At 40.0% G+C, this 23028-nt stretch overlaps 2 protein-coding genes across 3 annotated transcripts in view; one reads left to right on the forward strand and one right to left on the reverse strand.

Annotated features, from left to right (window-relative positions):
- Positions 1-25: 25 nt before the first annotated feature.
- INTS12 (integrator complex subunit 12) lies at positions 26-18580 on the reverse strand. The gene is made up of 7 exons (XM_075032385.1): positions 18482-18580; positions 11655-11818; positions 9517-9669; positions 8798-8985; positions 4817-4976; positions 3332-3484; positions 26-991 (listed from the first exon to the last, which is right to left on the reverse strand). Exons 2-7 carry the CDS (start codon positions 11808-11810, stop codon positions 410-412), a joined length of 1392 nt encoding a protein of 463 aa, XP_074888486.1. The 5' UTR covers positions 11811-11818; positions 18482-18580; the 3' UTR covers positions 26-409.
- GSTCD (glutathione S-transferase C-terminal domain containing) overlaps positions 18521-23028 on the forward strand; it is a 71669-nt gene continuing 67161 nt past the window's right edge. Inside the window, exon 1 of one of the 2 annotated variants that reach the window (XM_075032371.1) lies at positions 18521-18625. The gene's annotated coding sequence lies outside the window, so the exon portion shown is untranslated. Of the gene's footprint in view, positions 18626-18675; positions 18766-23028 lie in introns of those variants that run through there. The other variant, XM_075032349.1, reaches the window with a different exon arrangement.

Consider the following 23028-nt stretch of genomic DNA (forward strand, 5'->3'; position numbering starts at 1 on the left):
TGGGGTGAAAGAAAAGCGGCAATGATTTCCCAGATTAAGAATACTTTTATTAATAACATTTAAGAATGACAGTTTCAGTAAGTTCAATTTATTAAGTGTCCACATAAATCTGGTTTTGTTTTTTTTTTTATACTCCAAAATACCCAACTTTTACAATTTCAAGTTTCAGTGCTTTGAGCTAAAAAACAGGAGCATATAATAGTGAATTCCTGCAACATATTCAATTCATAGATTTGCAAAGTCAGAAGGAATACTAGGATTATCAAAGTTTGACCTCCTATATAACATAGGTTTTGGGCTTCCCTGATTTAACTACTGTTTCAGTCCAGTAACCGGGAGGTTTTCTTTAAGAAAACACCAATGCTGCTGTTTCACAGAACACAGCGAACAAAATTAGCAAGCAGCCATACTACTTCTTGAGTTTCTTTTGAGCAGCCTTCTTCTTGACCATTTGTAACCTTTTCATAGCATTGAGCTGAGATTCCTGAGAAGTCGGGCCTTTTAGGGAGGTTGACTGATTACCAGTATCTGCTGTGGTTTTGCTTGCACTGCCCCCGCTGTTACCTGCAGTCCCGCTGTTGCCATTCCCACTGCTCACTTGGCTGCTGGTGCTTGGCGTAGTACTGCTGGGACTAGGAAGACCTACTTTGCTGACGTTGTCACTGCTTACCGAACGGCTAAGAGTGGTTTTCCCCAGTGTCAGAGGTGGAAGAGGTTTCAGCTGAACAGGGTTTGTGCTGTTGTTGGCAGAAGCTATTTTTGACCCTAGTCCTGTTTTGGAAGTTGCCAACCCTGACAAACCCACAGGTTTCTGGTTATTTGAAGAAGCTGCAGGTTTCCCACTGGTGCTCTGTGCTGTTGATCCCAGTTTGGCAGTTGATGGGTTGGCAGAGGAGGTTTTGGCTGCAAAAGCAGCCCATCCTGTAAGACCACTGGTTGCTGAAGAGGAAACACTTGTACTGGCTGAGTTCCCCGAAATTGCCGCTGAGGTCTAAAATAAATAAAGCACTCTTATTATAGCAGAACCTATTTGTGTAACACATCACAGCAGGAATAGATTTAGGCTCTGCTTCAGTTCTTTTCTCAGGAACACCCAATGGACAATATTTCATCACTGGTCACTACTGTTCAAGTATTTACAAGAAAAGGAAAGGATGCCAGCTGCAGCCAACTTTCAATTTCCCAGCCACATAAAATCAACATTACCTTTTCTTCCCTTTCTTCTATACAGCTAGCAGGCTATCATATGGCATTGTGATCCCCCCCTTAAAGTCTAAAAGATGGTTTAACTGAAGTAACTACAAATTCCCCAGATTTGTGAAGCATAAAAAAGCGAGGCAAGCCACCACCTTTTATTGTTTACTGTCGTTAGCTGGTGTCACTTTTTAACAAGATGGAGATGCTCAGACAAAAATCAGACACTGAGCCATTAAGTATTGCATTTATTACAGTCTTTTGGTCAAAGTAGCAGTGTCTAAACTTTTTCCTTCCCTTCCCTCCTCTTGGTTCTTAGCAGCCTGTACCATAGATACAATTTAAAAAAAAAAACAAACCAAAACAAAGACACTGGACTTCTTTCCTGTAGTCTTCCCATTCAGGTACTGCAAAAGACAAACTTACTGCAAACCTGGTTTTCCTTGCCTGCAAAGTGCTATACCACATTAACTGCAGTTCCCACACCTCAAACCCTGTAATCGCCAGTTTTCAGATGGGGATACTACACACATTGAATTATAAAACCAGAGTTACACTAACCGCCAGAGTCAAAATGGAAATTAAACCCCTCTATTCGAGTAATACTCCTTCTATAATATATCTAGACAGTTTCTAAACAGTAAAGATGATGGATGAAATTGGGCCTCACTCTTACAACCTGTTTAGGCACAGAAATAACTCTGCTGAAGTGAAAAAAGTTATTCACAAGTGTAGGTGCTTGAGCAATAGCCATCATATTATTCATGATGGTTTTCATCCAGGCAGAGCAATGGCAAACATAACTGTAAGCACATGAATAACTGCTTTGATTCTCAGTTAAAAATGTGTTTTCCTAGGTAAAGGTCATGCTTTGTTAGACTACTATGTTATTTATTACACTGCTTCTGGTTTACCACCTTTGACCAACTTGTGACAATATTTATTAAATAACTTGGAGAAACAGAAACATGAGGCAACATATATAAGAAGCAGCAGCCTCCTAAATTAGGTCTCTCAGAGTCAGCTAGAGTTTCCCTATTACAGAATCATAGAACCATCTAGGCCAGAAAACACTTTCAAGATCGAGTCCAACTGTTAACCCAGCACTGCCAAGTCCACTATTATCATGAGGAGAAGCCTTCTATCAAAATATGCATATATTACTTGATCACAGAGAGCAAATCATATCTTTTATACAATTCACAGAATGGTTTCGGTTGGAAGGGACCTTAAAGATCATCCAGTTCCAACCCTCCCCCCGTGGGCAGGGACACCTTCCACTAGACCAGGTTGCTCAAAGCCCCATCCAACCTGATCTTGAACACTTCCAGGGAAGGGGCATCCACAGCATCTCTGGGCAAGCTGTTCTGGTGTCTCATCACCCTCACAGTGAAGAATTTCTTCCTAATATCTAATCTAAACCTACCCTCTTTCAGTTTAAAAACGTTACCCCTCATCCTATCACTACACTCCCTGTTAAAGAGTCCCTCCCCATCTTTCCTGTAGGCCCCATTTAAGTACTGGAGGGCTGCTGCAAGGTCTCCTCGGAGCCTTCTCTTCTCCAGGCTGAGCAACCCCAACTTTCTCAGCCTGTCCTCATAGGAGAGGTGCTCCAGCCCCCTGATCATCTTCATGGCCATCCTCTGGACCCACTTGAGCAGGTCCATGTCCTTCTTATGTTGGGGGCCCCAGAGCTGAAGGCAGTACTCCAGGTAGGGTCTCACCAGAGCAGAGCAGAGGGGCAGAATCACCTCCCTCGACCTGCTGGTCACGCTTCCTTTGATGCAGCCCAGGATACAGTTGGCTTTCTGGGTTGCTAGAATTTATGAGAATTTCTACTTGCATAAAATATTAAAAAAAATCCGTAAAGTAAATTCTGTTCTCTCCCTTGTAACAAAAAACCACCATCAAGAGCTGGTTGCTTTAGGGACTTACAGTTGAATTGAGGGTTTTCCCACCCCACTCTTTTAGTGTTAATGCAAAACACTATGCTATGCTATGGTACTACTCAGTACACATAGTATAGCACACTATTTTCATTCATGGTTCTTGTGAGAAAAGATTGGTCTAACTGAAAAAACAATAATCTATGCAGTGAAATGCAAACTCCTCCTCTGGAAAATTTAAACTACATTACCTTGACTTCAGTTCTCTTGAATGCTAGAAAAGTTGGTGGGGTCTCAGGTTTTAACTTAATTTCTGGCTTCTTGACCAACGGATCCTTCACAGCTGGTGCAACTGAAACCACTGCAGGAGCTGGTTTTTGAGGTGGTTTTTGTGTCTTCTGAGCCTGCGTAAGTGGTAGGAAAAAAACCCACAAATAAGTCATGGGCCCCATAACATTGACTGTTTTGACTGTTAACAAAAAAGCATGAGCATTATCAGATTGCAGTCTAGCCTTTACAATTTCAAGCTGAATGGTGCCCGAGAAATACAGTAATAGGGGATGTGGAGGTAGTGCTGAGTATGCTACTAGGGACAGAGTCCAGCCAAAAGGCATACTGAACAGGACTTGCTACTTCAGCATGGAAAGAGCAGCAGTGTTGACACTTAGGGAACAGGAAAGCACTGGGCCTCCACAGAAATAAGGCAAAGACAGGTGAACTTGAGGAAGACAGGGACATAATCCAGCAGTACTGGGATGCAGGCTGCAAGAGTCTGCTAAGTGGCAGGTAAAATGGTAGAGTTTATGCTGAAACATAAAAAAGGAAAGGGCATGTTGAATGGCTGCAATGGCTAACTTGTGCAGTAACTGACCTCAAGCAAACACTCCTCTGAGTTCAAACGCCTGATGATCATCAGAATAATCATGTATTTCAGTCAGTGATGATAACTTCTAGGCCAGGATCTTACACTGCCTTCTTTTCTTGTTTCTTAGTAGAGCCATTTCAACAGATAATTTGCTAAGTTATCACAGAACAGTTCCAAAACAGAACACATTTTCTGTTGTATAAAAGGGTTTGATTTTAAAATGTCGGAACTAAACTTGTGTGAACTAATGGTTAATGTTTTATGCACCCAAAGATGCTTTCTTACTCTGATCTTTGTTTCTCATAATGAGATGAGTGGGATTCCTGTGGGATCAGAAATAATTAGTCTCCTTAGACAAGAAATTAACATGCAGATCAATCAAAACAAAGGGATTTTTTTTCCTGGAATGTGCTACCCTCAGCTTATAGTTGAGCCTGAGAACACTCAACACTTAAGATCTGGACATAAATTTGCAGTCTTGTCTTACAGGAATACAACCATTCATGTCCAAAGCTGAGAAAAAAACTAAAACTGTAGGGATATTGGGTAGACATGTACTAAAAACTGAGTATCACTTGAAATAAAAAAAAGTTTTCAACTACTGTTTACCAAGTAGTAAATAATCCTATTTCACTCTTCTTCACTCAACTTCTGCTTTTTAAAAAAAGCTTGGTTTAAGCAGCACATTACAGAATACTCTTTGAGATGCTACATTAAAAAACACAGCTACAGTAAGGGAAGCACTGCTGAGAAAAATGATTCTCCAACATGCTTCCAAACAGATCTGCAACCCATAAGATACTCTCATGTATTAGAAATAGCCTGATGTATTCAAATAGTGCTCATATGAGACAAAAAAACTGACTCCTACCATTCTCTTCATCTGCCTGGTACAGCGGGCACAATACCATACAAGTCGAGGATCATTCACTTCCTTGTCTGTCACCTGAGGTTTATGGCAATCCTGGTGGTAGAGATTATGGCACTCCTGACACTCCACTAGCTGATTCCCAGAAGTAACTGTCATTTGCCTGCAGAGCAAATAGTTAAGAACAGATTATGGAAGAAAGCACTTAAAGGATTATCCAATTGTTACAAATTTTGCAAGGCTTAAGATAAAAACTAAAAATATTTCTGCTTTCACATGTATTTTCTACCTGTGGCAAATGAAATATATTCCTTTTCTTCCTGTATGAGTTATTCCTAATATTTTAGAAATTTTGTATTTTTTAAAAGGTAATTTCTTTCAAGAAAATCTAAAACTTCTATACTGTTAAACATGTATATAAGACACTTGATTTCTCCTTTTGATTTTTATGCTAGAAATGTAAGTCTCACCTGCTTTGCTTCATCTGGGCATTTTATGGATACCTCACTGTATACCAATTATGAATTCCTCATTATATTATCCTAGTCTACATTTGGATAATTTTGCTGTAGGCTGTAGAGCATTACAGTTCAAGAACAAATAATTTCTCAATGACAAGCCTGTAAGAGTGCTTTCTACTACAGAATTTAAAAGCATCATCATCCAAGCTATATACTACTTTAAAGACATTTTATTAGCCATCCTTTTGGTCCCTACTACACAGACAGACACTTGGAAGTCAAGATAATACCAGAATCATGGAAAGATGGAATAGCAAGGATTAACTGTGCAGTCCTGCCTTGAAGCAAACGTGTAAGCTGGTGATGAGGACTTAATTTTGTGTGGGCCTCTGGTGAAAGTAATCACGCTGTATAAATGACAAATTAGTGATATACACATGACTGGGAGTATGTCTGTGAATTAGCCAAATACCATTTTCCTAATGATTTCTTCTTTCAGATGACAAATCAAGCTATTTAATTGCTAAGCTGCTTTTGCTCATATCCCTGAGGAGCAGGTACCCAGGTAACCATGGAAACTCTATTTGTAGATGGGTGGGGAAAGGTAATACCTTATTTCTTTATGTAACAGGAAAATGATGTCTGAAGGTATTGTCCATATGAATACTAGGACATTTTCTAAGAAATATTTCTCCTTTAAACAGGCTATTTAAAAACAGAGGGAGAAACCTTTCTGAAATTCCAGGGCCCATTATTTTAGATGCAGGATATTTCAAAAGCCATTTGGTTTGTTTCTTATTCCTAAATAAACTGTGTCAGAACAAGCATTGATGTTTCAACCCCATGTCTCAAGGGAGGAGACTCACCCTATTTTAAAATTACAAAGAACAATCCCAGACTGATTAAAAAAACATGAACTCTTCGTGCCCAGAAACAAGTTAAACCAGAGTTATTTTTAAATGTTAACCACAAAACAAGCCTAATGATTTTTTACCTTCAGAAAACAAACAAAAAAGTATTAATAAAAAATAAGGTTGTTCCTTCAAAACCAGGCTTTTTTAAAGACATATACTTTTTGCTTTTTTTGAGAGACAGAGTTCACTATCATCTGCAAACTGCATGTAGTATTTCTTCTTCATAAGAACTGAGAAGCCATATAACTGATGAGTCTTGTTTTTCTAAGATCTACAGGTATTGGAGAGGGTGAGGTTATTTTAATACTCCCTCTCTCCTTATACCTAACTTGGTATAAAAGAACAAAAAGAAAAACACCACAGGCATCAACATTTAGTACTCCTAATCACCATGAAAATACATTTGACACTTGGCAAATCTTGAAGAAACATTTAATGTCTCTACTTTAGTTTTTACATCTATAAAAAAGGAATAGTTAATATTTAAAAGCACTCTTGCATTTGTGAACCCACAGCCAGGTTCTTGTTGTCTTCTAAAGCAACATAAATATAAACCCTTTGGCTATGAACCCTGCCTACTCTGCAATTGGACATGATTTTTTCATTCACAACTGAATGAGTTATTAAAAGATGTCATTTTCTAATACTATTCATACTTGAGTTATAAAAGCACTGGATACTCTGTAAAATATTTCATACATACTGGGATGTTATTATTTTGGCTCAAGATGGCCAACCCCAAAAAGGGCCCACATGTTGAAAGCTGAGCAGTAAATAGTGGAATACTGTCTAATCAATGTGTTGGATTCAGAAAGTCTGAAGCACGACTACTCTGAAAAACATCCTGTCCACTGCGAGCTGGAGGTCAAGAACCACATGTCATCTGTTCCAGCAGGTTTCATGTAAAATGGAAACAAATCCTGAGCATTGGGTGACCACAGCCATCCCCTCTCTAATGGGTTGTTTCTTTCTCTCCTGTGCTTTTCCATCCCTCTGGCATCAGGTTAATGAGAGCTGTTTTAGTTAGCCAGGATAGATGCATCCTTTGCAAGAGCACTATGAATTTGTGACCACTATTAGCTAGAAGCAACACCTTCAGCAGCCAGGTTAAACATTGACTGTGGAACAGCTAATGGAACCACATAGCTGGCCTAAGCTTTTCAAAGCAAAGTCTGGGCCATGCTAGGCACAGCAGCTGCATTTTCTTTCTTTACCTTCTTTACTTTGTAGGCATTTCTCATCACGCCTGTGTTTTCCTTTGCCAGAGAAGATGCAGAATTAATAATCCACAGCAGCTCAAGACTGTCTAAACAAAACTTTTCTTTATCCCCTCCTGCCAAATAAGTTAATACCATACAGGTTTTAGTAGCATTTTAACATACTGCTGAACAGGGCTTTTCCCCTTTAGGAGACAGGAAAAATGGAATTTGCAGGAAGAAAGGTAAAATTGAAATATTTATTTTGTATTTCAAATGTTTTAACTGTTCTTCCTTTTTCAATGTCTATAATAAAAAATAAAACATTTCAGCTAACACATGGGAATGTGACATAAAATCTCATCAGTCCACAATTGGTTAACAGTATAATTAACTGTAACAATGGAAATTTATCCTCCCTGGACTGGAGACACTTCCTTGACCACAGAAATGACTGAAGAACAAAGTTATAAAGCACAGTTTCCCAACTAACTTAAGCTGAGCTAAAATACATACTGCTACCAAAAGGCCAGTCCCACCTTCCTCTCTGTCCTGGCTCTACATTCCTGCATCCACACATGTGCCAGCATAAGCATTTACACTCACCAAACTGACAAAAACCTAAACCTACTGAAAAACCCAAGTGGAGAGCTGATCCAGAAGCTGATTCAGCTGATCACAAACCTGTGTGGGCAATACACCCCCTAAACAGGACAGGGAAGGAGGTACATTGGGAGAGCCAAACTGTTCCTTTTGGCAGCAGTGGGGACTTACAAAGATATAAATCATCTGTGAAACCAAATCCTGATTCGAGTGTTTTGATCCCAGGATGGATATTCAAAAGCGTATTATACGCTTCTGTTAACACCAAATGTATTGTTAGCAGAATGTTACTAAGATCCAATTTTAGAGCCCTTACTGAAAAGTAAAAAGAACCTGTCTTGACTGCAAGATATATTTACGCTGTTAACTGAAAAAACATGGCTATGTGTAAATTGATGTCAAATGATTATGAAGAGAGGAGCAAGACATACAGATCTCATAACAATACCACTTAAAAATGTTTTCAGAAGAGAACTGATTTTTTTAAAATGATAAGCATTAGCCATTAATATTTTAACTTGTTTTCCAGTAATTAAAAATCAGTATTTGTCATGATGGGTTTTGCATCATGGCTAGCTTTATTATTTTTCCGTTGCCCTCTTCCTTAAGAAAAGTTAGTTTTCTCATTAAGTGTTCCATTTTCAAGACATCACTCTTATTCATGAAGGACGCTTAAGTGTATTATTAATTTTGGATATGTGATTAAGTGATTTCCAGAATAAAAACTACAGGAAGCATTAACTCAATAGTACACAATTTTTAAAAAAACAAAGGTAACTACACAATTGCAATGAAGCAATGTTGACTTACCTGCAAACAACACAGGCTAAGCCCATTTCCATAGCAAAGTCATCAGCACTGGTTTCCTCAAAGCTAGATAAATCAGGCATGGATAAATCCTTGCTCGTCTGAACTGTAATAGGAGAGGAACGAGCCTCCTGCTTCTCTAGTCTGGGCTTCTTTGGTGTATCAGCTCCTTCAGCGGTATCCCCTTTTATCTATTACACACATACAGAGAGCAAATGTGAAAATGCAAAAACCTAATGTATATTATTAAAATGAGAAAATAACTGGAACAATTAGGTTAGCAGTATAAGGTGGTGTACTTTACACAGCATACACACAATGTATTTTCCTTAGATACATACTTTCATCAAAATATTTATGAATTAGAAGCTCAAGTCTACTTTTTTTCGCCACAAAATTCTTGAAAAAGCTTTAGGAATCCCACATTTCGGCATGCTACATTTTAGTAACCTCTTATTATCAGGATATTTAAAACACAGAGTCACAGGAAGGGACATCTAAAGGTCCAACCGCCCTGCAATGAGCAAGGAAAACGTTCACAGAATAATTATAACAAGACTTTTGTTAGATTGCCTAAATGGCAACATGATTGGATAATGCAGCTCATAGGTTACGCACCATTAGATGAGTTGACTTACACTGGTTGAAAAGGAGAGCTTTTGTCTAAAACATCTTCAAGTTTATTAAGCAAGTTATTTCATTAGAGAACAAAAATTACTTACTTTATCAGCAGATCTCTTTTCTGTTTCTTTTTTCACCTTTTCTGATGCAGTGGGTTTGCCATTGCTGTTGCCAGAAGGCAAACTAGAAGAAGCTTTAGGCTCTTGCTTACTGGAAATAGGTTTGGTAACAGATACTTTTGGTTGCTCTACTTCCTAAAAACAGAAAAAAAAACATGAAGGCAAACCCTACATTTGAGTTACTTCCTTGTTTGTAATTAGTTAGATAAAAGGATAGGCAAACAACATGCCATACAACATTGATCATCTATATACACACTTCTTTTTTTTTTTAAACATTTCTTAAATGTTTTCATATCACATTGACAAATTAGTGTGTATAAGCTGGAGTCAATTATTAAAACCTTCTCTTATCACTCACCTTCCAGAGGAAAAGGTGCTCCTTTTCCAAAGACAGATCCTCTTTGGAACATTAATTAAAAAGGAAAACTTTTCCGCTTTTAAAATTCAAAGAGATAATGAACACAAATTTTCAGATAGTTCCGAGGACAAAATTCAATACAAGCTGAAAATTTAAGTTGACATCCGATGTCACCAGACATCAATACTTCATTCCCTCATGGAGTAAAATATTGACCACCGCTTAATCTCAGTCCATATTCACCTACCAGATTAATAAATTGAGATCTCAACAGAAATCAATAGTTCTTATTAATGACGCAATTAGTGTCAGCAATGGATAATAAGCAAGCGAGTCTGTAAACGAGTGATTAATCACACCAATGTGCACGAGCAAGGTACCCCCCCCAGCTTGGTAAGAAGGGAGTAATTCTCTGCTGTATACTGGGATGGGTTCTGAGCTTCAACCCCCCCCGCACCAAGTTTGCTGACTTCTTTTTGCATCCAGAGTCAGAAGTGGATTTCCTCATCTGCCCGACTGTGGTAATCCTGTGCTCCTTACTCTGTTCTTGGATTTCATGGTCAACCACAAATTAATCCTGCAGCCTGAGAATGCAAGGAAAGGAATTCTTACACGTTTTTTCCATTTCTAAGCTTTGCAGTCCAGCTGATACTGGAGACACTCAGTCTTCTGGCCTGAGCCCCAGTCTCACCTGAGGGCAGGTGACTACCAGCCCAGCTGTTACTAGAATTGGCTTCCCAAGCCTCTTAGCACTATTATGTGGCTTCCTGTTTCCTCTTTAAACCACAAATCAATGCTTCTTTGAGCTCTGACATAGAGGGCATCTGAGAGTTTTGAGACCTGTGTTAGAGGGAACTGCAGTTTAGGTTTCAGGGAGTTAACAATTTGAATAAAGACCACACAGTACAAGCATGATGTATGCTGTAGCAGTAGTAGTGCCTTTTAGTTATTTGGAACCACGTACACATAGAGATGAAATATTACTAATGTATCAGCATACAGATAATCATTAGAACATACCAGGCTGACTTCTAGGCATCCTAGGGGAGAACACTACCTCATTATCCATATGGCAATACGTAGCAGCATAAGGATGTCCCCGCTTGGTTATTTCCATACACTAACCTCAGACTCAAATATTCTCTCTAGCAGGTGTTTAGTGATTTTCAGTATATGAAAAATAATGTTTGTCCATTGGATGGCAATGGTTTCAGCCTACAAATCATTTCTACTTTGAACCATTTGGAGGTTTTCATTCTCATATGACTTCATCAACAGAATTTCAAAAAAAGAGATCCAGCTTTATCAGTAAATAGCTTATTTTGTTTCATATTTATCTGTGGCAAAAATAATCTGCATTTTAAAGACCTTTTAGCTCTGATTGTAGCTGGAAAAATACATAAATTTGGGTTCACCTTAGATAGCATGTATGATAGTTTACGAACAAAAATGCCAAAACCAATATAAAAGTGAATACAAAAAGTACTATTACAAAGTCACGAGACTTGCAATATAGCATTGAATATCTCTCTTAAAGGTTTTGGTATACCAACAAGGTAAAGATTTTTTTTCCCATTAACTTCAATTAATCAAACAGATTATGTTGCATAAAAGGGGAACTATAATATGAACATTCCATAATTACTTTTTCTTTTTCCTCAATTTCTGAATCTCTTTTGAGCTATAAAAGACTACCTAGGAATAGCAGGAGCTTAAAAAAAAACATACAAAAATGACCCATGCTCTCCAATACCAATACCTTCTGAGATGGACGATAGCTTGAGTCAGTTCCTCTGGCCAAAGACTCATCAAGAAGTGCTTTCAGCTTTTCAGCAGAGTCCTTACTCTTAGAATGCAAGAAGCCCAGGGCTTTCAGAAAAATGGGATCAAGCTCCAAGTTCACTGTAGCAGCCATAGTGGTGTCTTTGGAAGAAGGGGGGGTGGGGGGGGGGGTGGGTGGAAAGGAAAACAATGACAACTTTATTCAGATGGAGGATAACAACATGTGGTTAACTATCTCACAGAAGATTTTTTTTGTGTGTGCGTGTAAAATGAAATGATATTAAATCACAGCAAGGATGATATGTGAAGTAACTATCATCATTAGAAAATGACTGATTGTGAATCTCAGAGCTGCGGGAACTTGAATTTGGCTTTACATCTGAAGTGACGTCAAATTCGTTCTTTGGCATATCTGATGTTCAGAAACTAAACTCGTCATACTTATATAAATGGAATCAATATTCCGTATTCTTGATATTCCATACATACAGAATATTGAAAAGTACGCAAAATAAGCATAAACCTCAAGAAAAGCAATTACCACCCTCTTTCTTAACATTATTTGCACATGCAGTGATTTCTGTCTCATTGCTCATTTAAGAATAACAAAGAAAAGTCTCTCACTTGTAGAAAAATTAACTTTTGAAACTTCTGAAAAGAACAGCTCATTGTAACATACAATACAAGAGATACAAACCAGTAGTATATGATTTTATACATAAACAAAAAATCTGAAAAAATACATTGTCCATTTTTAAATTTAGCTGAAATGGTGAGAAAATTCATAACTCAGATTGTGATTTATCCAACTCCCCTTGCAATAGCCTAGGTTTTCATGTCAAGCAATGACTAACCAGAGCTCTAAGATGCCACAGTGTCAACGTAAATGGAATAAAGAAAGGAAGAGGTTAGAATGAATTAAAAAAAAAAAAGTTTGCTTCATAGCAACACATTCCTGCACTCTGGAGCCTTCTCTGTTAATTTCTTTAATAAAAGCTCTAAGGAACTGTATTTACATCAGAAATTGTCCCTACAAAGATAGATAGCTCTCTAACCTAATCAGTAACTAACACTTAATAATTTAAGAAATAACATGGGAAGGGAAGTTTCCTGCTCTTTTCCAAAATGGATGAGAAGTGGTACTGTTAATGATCCCTTCAAATCTCATTTGAAATGCATCAGGATGTTTTTGTTTTGTTTTTTAATACAGTAATCTAGAAGACATTCTTGAAAAGGCTTTCATCGGTTCTGTTCAAAAGCCCTGCCTGGACAGCTTTTTCAGCCTGAGCTTCCAAGGTTTTGTCAGATGAATTCCTTTTGATATTCAAGGCAGTGAACTTTTACCTCTCTGGCCAAAACACCAGCAGCGGCAGCCTGCTCCCTCAACACTTTCCTAGAAGTCTCCAGGAACCTTTATCTCATGCTGAGCTTTCACAAGACACCAGAGAATCGCTTGACTGAGATCATCAAGGAGTTCAACATACAGTAGACTTCATAGGGATTTTATCAATGGACCCAGCAGAGAGTTAAGAATCCTCTTCAAGAGCCTCTTCTCTCTTCCTTAATCTTTGCTACTTGTCAAATCATTTGCTGGTGGCCACAGAACTTCTGCTAGTAAGTACTACACACCAGTTACTCTGCTTTTTCACTGATCAAGCAGAGACTGCGGCGCAAGCCCCGTAAAGACAATTCCGTCTCTCTCTGATGTTTACAAAAAGTGAATTCAATGTGTGTGGAAAGCATGTACCCTTTTTCATGGGTCTCTCTCTGATAAATTTTCAGGCTGCTCCGGAGTTCTGTGGGTGGGTTACCTCTCCCATTTCTTTGTTCTGTAAATATGTCTTCCAAGTTTCAGTACCATATAATCTTAAATTAGGACTCTGCAAAACCTTCTGTTGAGTGACAACAGTAGAATTAAAACACTAATTTCAGAAATTTCAAATAATTCCCTGTTAAAAAAAATCCTTTACGTTCTTTTCTGAGGCTTCTTCTAGGAATATATACTTGTGTACATAAGGAACAAGTAGCCTCAACAGTCATTAGCAGCCAATACAGGATGCCTGCAGTATTTAGAGAACAAGTGTAAGCATACTAATTCTGTTTTCATCTTTCTGAAGGTAACACTTCCCAGATTTATTTCTAGCTCTCGCTGTCTTTAGAAAAAGACATCTATTGTAAAGGAACTGTTAAAATCCAAATTTCAAAAGGGTTCACTGTATTTATTCTTTTATTTGCATATGAAATCACAGGAATTCTTTCTCTGTTGTCAAGGGCAAATTATTATGTCATAGGCTATGGTAGTTATAACTAACATCACAAGAAATTTCTCATGGGAATGGAGGAAACTGGGCTTCTTAAATAGTTCAAGTATGCTCAGTTTAGGCATATATTTTCAAATTAAAAAAAATATCTGTTTGTAAGTTGAAAAAGGTAAGTATATTTAATGGAAAGATGAACACATCAATAGCCATCTTAAAAACAGCATCATCTGAAAAAAGTAAATTGATAAATATGTTCTCCTTACTGGACCACAATAACACAACTGTCAAACAGGCTAATACCAATAACTGGCCTGGTCTGAAAGGCAAATTATTGCTTTTGGTGGTGGCTTTTTCCAGATGTTTACAGATCAGAACAGTGGTTTGATACTTATAATCCTAAGATCCAATTACATTCATTCATGTTTTCATTCATAAACTGCTCCTCTGGTGGTGAAGTCAGCATATAGCAACTTGATAGCCTTGGAGCAAGAACAGTGCAGTGTTTTAGCAATGATACCACAGGTTATTCTGCACGAGAGTTCTCCTTGACTTTCTGGTTGAAGTGGAATCTTTGTACAGAACATAGTTTAAATGTTGTTTAGGAAAAAGAAATAGGGAAAAAGTGGGTATGACGCTGTCTTTTGTGCAGCAGTTTGATAATGCAGGTGTGACATTGGAGGGCTGTGTTACAATCCTTGAACCCAGAGCAGAACTGATGTTGCACAAAGCAGTAACGGAAGGGAATACGCAGGCAACTCCTGGAGCAGGGACAGGAACTCAGGTGCACCCTCTTGCAACTAAGCATCAACCCATTAGCCCAGCCCTAAAGGCACCTTTGTCAGGTTAGGTCTGTTTGACACTTCTTCACTATTGTACAAGAACTGTTTGACAATGGATGGACAAGACCAAATACAAGGTAACAAAACTCTCTGAAGTATCTGAGACAATATTAAAAATCCTACAATGGACAATCATGGAGTGACCTCCCAATGCAGACTACTCTAAGTGGCTTAAATCCCTGTGGGGGAAAAAAAAAGTTAATTAGTGGGTTGTTATTCTTAAAACATCTAAGAATTTTTTGAATCTCTCATTTCTTCAGCATACTATTGTCTTCTGCCAAATACATACAAGCTTAATTGAGCACTATGAAGAATATGTGGTCTTCCAATTTAATAGACCTATTAGACTTCCAGGGTGTAAGAGACCCTTTCTTTTAATTTATTTGCCAGCTATTATTTTGCATGCCTACACATGCATTATTTTATTCATCATAACTTTCAGTTAAATGGATCTACTTACATTACGTTTTCAGGTATGGTAATATTTTCATCCATCTGTTTCTAAACTCCTATTTCTACTATTTTCTGAGACAGGTGTACAATGGAAGATATTTTTGCAAGAAAGTGCACACCTTCAATTTATATTGCAATGCTATTATCAAACCCATTTTTTATAAACTCACCAATACTTTTATTTTTCACTGACACTGGTGATTAAAAGGACTTTCACTAACATATCCTTTTCAGCTACCTTCAACATCGGTAGCAGTTAACTTGCAACCCAGTAACATGAAACAATAGCACAAAATTCCTTCCAATGCACTCCACTGCATTCATCAATAATTAATTTCACTTGCCATCATAATATCAATTCACTCCCGCCCCACCCCCCAAGCCCTTTGGATTCTTCTGTTCCTCAGGATTTTCTCTCTTCCTGACTAATAACTGTGACAGTGGCAGATTTTGCTTATTTACCAGCAATGCCTTTTCCAGACCACTTTCAGATTTAATGTAAGTCTTAATAAAGTAGATCAAGGAAAATCTTAAAAGCAGGAAAAACTGAACTTCTATCTTCAGTTTTTGTTTTAGTATCTTAATCAGGACTTGATTCATGACAATATAATTTCTCAGTTATCTCCCATGAGGGATACTTCAAAACTCATACACTTTAGTAGTCCAGACAACTGTATTAATCAGTTCTTATTTATTTGACATCTTCTCCAAAGAATTTTAGAAGACTGGAGTAAAATCTTGCGCTATGGAGTTACTAGTACTGGCATCCTTCATTTTACATTCTATTCTGCAGCACCTTTTATACTGTACTTTTAATATTTCAATCAGTATCACAGTAACCTGTTTATCCAAAATTTCTAAGATTACACTATTGCCCTATATTTGCTGTCTTCTGTTCCTCACAAACAATACGTTATTTAAGTATCACAGAATCCTTCAGTTTGGAAGGGACCCCAAGTGGTCACCCTGTGCAACCTCCTGCTCAAAGCAAAGTCAACACTTTGAGGCCCTGGACTTTGTCCAGTTGGATCTTGAAAACGTCCAAAGACAGAAATGTGACAAACCTTCTGGGCAACCTGTCCCAATGCCTAACTGTTCTCATTTCCTTACTTTAAACTGTAACCTCCCCTGTTCCAAGTTGTGCTGTCTCTTGTTCCTCTGCAGTGCACCCGAGTAGAAAGACTAGCTCTATCTTCTCAATAATCTCCTCCTAGGTATATAAAGGCTTCCATTATGTCCCCCTAAGCCCACGGTAGATGACATCCAACACTCTCCCTTCATCTTCAGATCTAGTTATTTTGTCACAGAGGACAATCCAGTTGGTCAGGCTTGATTTATCCTTGGTAGATCCCAAGCTGGCTATCCCCAGTCACCACCTGCTCCTTCTTATGTCTACAAATGGCTTCCCTCCATGATCTTTCCACAGGTGGAAGGAGCGAGGCTGACCAGCCTGTAGTTCTCTGGATTGTCCTTCTTGCTCTTTTTGAAGATGAACTTAAGACTTGCCTTTCTCCAGTCTTGGGGATCTCCCCAATCTCATGGCCTTTCAGTAGTTTTGTGAAGTCACTGTCAGCTCTCAGCACCCTTGAATCCGGCCCCCTTGGGCCCACGGACTTGTCAGGTAAAAAATTCCCGCTTCAATCCTCTCCCCAACTTGTAGTTCCTCCTCTCCTTGAACCTTGCCTTGTGGCAAAAGGCCTGGGAGACCTTATTGGTGAAGTCTGAGCCAAAGAAGACATCAACTATCCCACCCTTATCTGTGTCTGCTGTCACCAACACATTTGTCCCACTCAGCAGCAGCACCATGTTTTCCTTGTGAATCCTTTTCCTGATAAACAGCATCTCGTTACCGTTGACATCTCTTGCTAGTTTTAAATCTAGCTTAGCTTTGGCTTTCCTAACACCATCCCCACATGCCTGGGCAATATTTCTAAGTTCCTTCTTTGTAGCCTGTGTCTCCACTTCCACCTCCTGTATACGTCCTTTTTGCACTGGAGCTCTGTCACGAGTTCCCTGTTTTATCAAGCCCTTTTCCTGTTACATCTGCCTTACCTTTCTACAAAATGGTTTTGTCCTCATGAATAGCTGCGCTGCCACAAAAATCAGTTTTACAAAAAAAACATTTATCCAAGTAAGTGAGACAATTGTACCTATGCAACCGAGATTTGCTAATCCCTGCTACCACCAAGCTGCAATATTCTGCAAAAATGCACCTGAAGATGCTGTTTAAACAGATGGTGCTGCTCATTGGTTTGAGTCACTGGTAAATTCATTACATGTCCATTATTGTTTTCACCTTTCCCTAATTCAAGGCCTACCGAAATTTATCAGGTTTACAAATTCCCTACATATCATCCTCGCGGTGATTTCTCTGCGGAAGAGCCAAACTGTAGTTAAAACTGAATTTCTGAATTAGTTACACTGAAGCCACGACCCGATCCTTTGCAACATACTTGCCGCAAATATCTCCCTGACTTTTCCCTTAAGAACGAAGGAAAGGCCTCTCATCCGAAAGGAACCCTTTAAAAATAAAATGCTTAAAAGAATAAGCCGCCGCCACCTCTTAATCAAGCAGCACCTTGTACTACGGTTGAACGCTGCATGCCCCGCGTTACACGAACATCACCTCTATTGGCTTGGGCTGCTTCTTCCGAACCGCCGTCCCCACCCGCGGGCCCGCGCCGCCTTCCTTACGGCTCCGCGGCCGCTGCCCGTCCCGGCGGCCGAGGGAAGGCCGACCCCCCCTCACCTCCCGGTGTCGTTACGGCGCTAACGCCCGAGTCCGCCCACACCGGGGTCAAACGCCCGCGCCTCCCCGCCCCAGGGCGGCTCCCCACGGATCGGCGCCCGCAGCTGGAAACCAGTGCCCCGGACACGCTGCCCCGTAGGCGGCGCGAAGCGAGGGGCTGCTGCCGGGGCCCTCCCGCAGCCGTTACCGCCCTGGGCCGGTTTCCTCAAGGCCGCAGCACCGGGAGGGACCGTCCCCCCGGACGCCGGCAGACGGGACGCCAGCACCCACGGGGCCGAGGCTGCCGCCTCGCCTCACCGGCTCCGCCCGGGCCCTCCCCGCGCCACGGGGAGACTCAACGCTCGCCCCGCCCCAGGACCGGCGGTAACGGCCGGCAAGTGTGCGTGTGTTTGACGGTGTGAGGGGTCTCCCCTCTTCTTCCTCCTCCTCCTCCCAAGCCCTCTTTTCCCGGGTCCCGGCAAAGTCGTGTCTGCCCCCGCGGAGCCGCCCGCCGCGCTCTTACTGAGGAGGAGAAGGAGGGTGTACGGGATCAGCCGCCGTTCACCGCCCGGAGCCGGGTCCGCTGCCGCGCCGGTCCCTCCACGCAACCAGGGCCCGGAAGCAGCCGTTCCGGGCGTGCGCGCCCCGCGCTGTGGGCGGGGCGGGGGTAAGTGGACGGAGCGGGGGCGGGGCCCGCCGTGGCGCGCGCAGGAAGGGGCGGAGCCGGGTCGGAAGCCGCCGGGCTGTGTCGGGCTGTGCCGGGCCGGTCCGCGTGCGGGGCCGGGAGAGCGCTGCGGGCGGGGCGGGGTAAGCGGCGGTGGGCGCCCGCCTCACGCGCGGGGGGGGGGGGGGGGACGGAGCCGTTAGGGGCGGGGCTTACCGCCTCGCGGCCGCCAGCGGGCCCTCGGCGGCTGAGGGGGCGAGGGCGGCGGGTCTCGGCGCCCTCTGCGCGGCCCTGGGGAGCCCCGGCTTTCTGCTTCCTCGTCGCCTGGGCTCCCTGGCGGAGAAGGGCCGCGTCTGCCCCCTTCGCCGTTAGGCCGCTGGTTTGTGAAGGGGGCTTGGCGGGAAGCTCCGCGTTGAGGTGTTTATCGGTGGCGACCGGCAGTAGTTGGTGGCGGGAAAGGCACTTGTAGCCTTCGTGTCGTTCATCTGACGCTTGGTGACTTACGGCTAAGCTTTTTGGGGAGGAAAAAAAAAAAAAAAGAAAAAAAAATTAAAGAAAAAGTTTCGGTGTTGACTACCAGGTCCGATTTTTCTGGGCTGACACACTGCTGAGAGAAGCTTGGAGTGGAGGTTTTATGGAGTAGGTCTGCAAAGGAATTTTAAGTCAGTGGTATTATTTTCTGCAATAACCGAGTTTTAGCGTGCTCTCTTTCTAAAGTTTGGCTTCTGTTCTTCACAGTCTGTGTCTTACTTTCCTAAACCATAAACAGCTCTTACTTTATTGATATATTGTCTGAAATTCTGGCTTGAAGCTCTTCATGAAAAGCTTGTATGCTTCTCTTTGGATTCACTTGAGGATGCAATGGTGGCCCTAAACTCGTACAGCAGATTGATGGTCTGGGTAGAAATATAGCTCCAACGACCAACATTATCTGCCTTAAAGCACAAATATTGCTGTGTACTAAGTTACATATTTCCTGGAGGAAAACTATGTTTTTAAACAACTTACTGTGTTGAACGTTTCTCAAATGTTAATGCGTCTGTTTAAGAAAAGTTCCATTTTACCATGTAGTAATCAACAAATAAATGAGAACTTTTTCAGGAGCTGAAAGGAAGAGGATGCTTATTTATTTATTTTTAATTTTCCTGGAAAACATTTGTTTTTAAACCAACGATTCTCTTTATTACATTGTTAACACAGTAGCTCAGTGAAACTAACTTAACTGTTGTGTAGTGCATGTTGAAAGGGAAGAGAGTATGGTAGCAAACAGTACAGTTAGTGAAAAGTATACTTACTTAATGTTTATTATTACTTTTAAATAGCCAAGGTGATTTTTATACCAGAGGTAGACAACATTCTTTATCCTGTCTTTAAGTTACGTTGCAAATCCTGTGATACTCATTACTTCTTCCTTTTCCTCTTTCAACAGTAGCTACTGTAAATAAGGCCAATATAGAATAAAAAAAAATAAATCTCTTCCCACAGAATTTAGTGTCTAATTAGAGGAAAAAAAGTGCCGGGAAAAATATTATGAGTGAATAGTGTAATATTTTGTAGGTTTTGTTAGTTATGCGTTTCATGTTTTGTTTTATTGTGTATATTTGTGACTGCTTTTGTCTTAGTAACCTGCCAAGAGATTCATAAATTTATCCTTAATGGATAGGTGGTAGTTATGGGAAAATACTTAAGTGAGAATGGGCAACCAAGTAAGCTGCTATTAAGTCATTCAAAGGAAAGGCTGTGTGTAAATCCACAAGGAAGATGTACTCTGCAGAGCCAAAATAGTGCAGAAAAACAATTATCTTAGGAACAAAAAAATATAGGAAACAAGACTTTATAAACGTCTGTGCTTAGAGACAAGATGTTAGGAGGAATTCTCTGATTTAAAAGATGGAAGAGGGATGGGATATGACAGTGTAAGAGCGTACAGTTCAGTTGAAGTGATGGTGCAAGAAGACCTTATCTTCTCACACCAAACGATAAGGAAACACAGGTAAAGTCACTTATAGACAGAACTCCTGGACAGATCTATTTTGATGCCTCAACTGTGAGAGACGTGGGAATAAAATTAGCCTGATTGTAGTTTTACATTGTATTCATAGACTGGACACTTAGAAAAAACCCAACAAACCACAAAACCACAGCCAGGCAAATGACAAAACCCTTAAGGAAAATATCTGATTTTTAGGGTTGCTCTAGGATAGACTTCATGTGTGACACTGATCTAAAAATTCTCTTTGTGCTTCAGCTTTTTCACACGTATAATGGGAATACAGGAAACTTCCACCTTGCAAGGCTTTTGGCAGGGAAGTCTACAAGACGTTCAATTACTGTTGTGATGAGGGGATGTAGAAGTTTTTACAGTAATTAGCAGTATAAATAAATATAGACTGAATGCTTTGCTATTCTATTGAAATAAATATGTAATGAGTTGCAGTCATTACAGAAGCCCATTTTCTTAAGACTACTTTTAAAAGTTTTTGTGGGAATTAAAGTATTGGAGTAATTCTGTTGATGTTGAAAAGCTCAATGCAAAAAGCAGAGTGGAGTTTTCTGTTGCTAGCTCTTTCTACCTTGTAGCCTGAAAAGTCTGTTCTCCTCGTCTGAAAAGTACATAACTTTAAACATCTTCATAGTTAATATTTCCTATTCTTTCTCAGTTTGCTAAGAAATTGATAACTTCTCTCTAAACAAGTGGAATAGCAAAATTTAAATTCAGGCAAAAGATAAGGGAAAATTACTAGTTAACAACATGTCAGATTAATCATTTTTGGTATATCGTTGCAGTGAAGGAAGAAGATTCAGTGCTTCCAGTTTTGAAGAAATATTATGGTGATCTAGTCAAACATGAGACAGTAGGGGTCTGCAGCATGCATAGAGAGTTGAATTGCCAGTATGAACTAGGACAAAATTCAACCCTTGGGCTTTCTGACAGTGGTAGTGAATGCAGTTCTTGCCGTTTAGCTGTGTACGTGGCAAAGCTTGTGTCCAGGCCCAAAATCTTGTTTCTCGTAATTGCTAATGTGTGTTTTACCAATCTGCAAAGTCTCTGTTACAATATTCTAATAATGCTGCTCTCATCTTAGTAATTCTAGGAACAAATGTTGAATGGGGAAAGAGGAAAATCTTCTATTCGAATGGTTACCCTGTAATTCAAGATGTGGGCCCTCTGAATGTAGCAGGTGGCTCTATGTTGGTCACTATCTGACTGAGGCTGAAAAAGAAAATTTCCTAGATAAACTTTTGAGGTAGTCACTGAATGATCTTTTTTGTGGCAAAGAGGTTTTTGATGTCTAGAAGCGTCAGAAGAAGAGCAACCTGCTACTTTTTCTAACTTTGAATATGAAGAAAAGAAATTCTTAAGTTACCAAGGTAGGCATGTTATTTGGCAATTGCACAGTCTGTATGAAATTTCTGTATGAGTTCAGAAATTACACTTTCCATACAAGTGCTTTATGAAAAATAAAGGTGGAGAAATTTTAGTAGTGCTTTCTGAAGTTGGTAGAGACACACCTACTTTTTGGAAGTCAGGAAATGGGAGAAGGTGATTTACCAAAGATTTTCTCAGCAATTAAGCTCAGTCTTCTTTTTTTTCCCTCCTCCTTCTTGGTGTAGTAGGAAGTTCTAAATAGGTTAAAATTTCTTCTGTGTTTATCCCATGCATTGTGAGCTCTATAATTGCAATGAAACTGAATCTCTAATAGAGACTTATTTTATTCAGTAGGCTATTATTTGGCTGTTCAGCTTACACGTCTATGAACAAAATCAGCTTGATTGTTATGGTTTGGCGTTCTGGAATCTCTTACATGGAATACAAATAGATTAAAAAAGTAAAAACCCCTTAAACTTTTGACTGTTTTAAAGGAGGACAGAAAGAAAAGTCCTTTGCTCCCTGAGAATCTTGTAGATGAAGAATTGACTTAGAAACAATTTGTAGCCAATCTAGTTGCAAAAATTAACTTCCAAGTATAAACCAAAAATGGTGGCCTTCATTCCTTTAGAATTCTGAAAAACATCTACTGCTCAGCTCTTAAGGGTGTTTTCTTGGTAGCTGATTTTAACATAAGGACTGTTAATTGACTAGCTGTTGATCACCAACAGATATATCAGCTAATAAGCTTATCTGTTCTTGTTCGAGGATGGTACCTTCATTTTAATAATTTATATTTTCAAATGGGTGAAATAAAGTGAAGAATTAAGTGTGAGTATGGAGGGAGAGAGGAGCAAACCTGAGCAAATTGACAAGTGAATCTTAACCTTCATTAAATCAATAGTTAAGAGTCTTAAAAATACTTAGTTTGATATTTGAGCCTGAATTATCGTGAATTTAAAGATACATAATTTAACACATTTGTTTGGGCTTCCTTGGAATTTACGTGCAAGCTCTTTGGCAACTGCAAAGGAGA

Source organism: Buteo buteo, chromosome 1 (assembly GCF_964188355.1).
Source record: "Buteo buteo chromosome 1, bButBut1.hap1.1, whole genome shotgun sequence".
NCBI classification, from domain to species: Eukaryota; Metazoa; Chordata; class Aves; order Accipitriformes; family Accipitridae; genus Buteo; species Buteo buteo.

Bases quoted from the DNA above. Each gene is read 5' to 3' on its own strand.
- INTS12 (XM_075032385.1), bottom strand. From the start codon at position 11,810: ATGGCTGCTACAGTGAACTTGGAGCTTGATCCCATTTTTCTGAAAGCC. The intron at 9,670-11,654 runs GTATTGGTATTG...TTCTGTTTTTAG, and splicing joins GCTATCGTCCATCTCAGAAG to GAAGTAGAGCAACCAAAAGT. The intron at 8,986-9,516 runs GTAAGTAATTTT...TGTGTGTAATAG, and splicing joins AAAAGAGATCTGCTGATAAA to ATAAAAGGGGATACCGCTGA.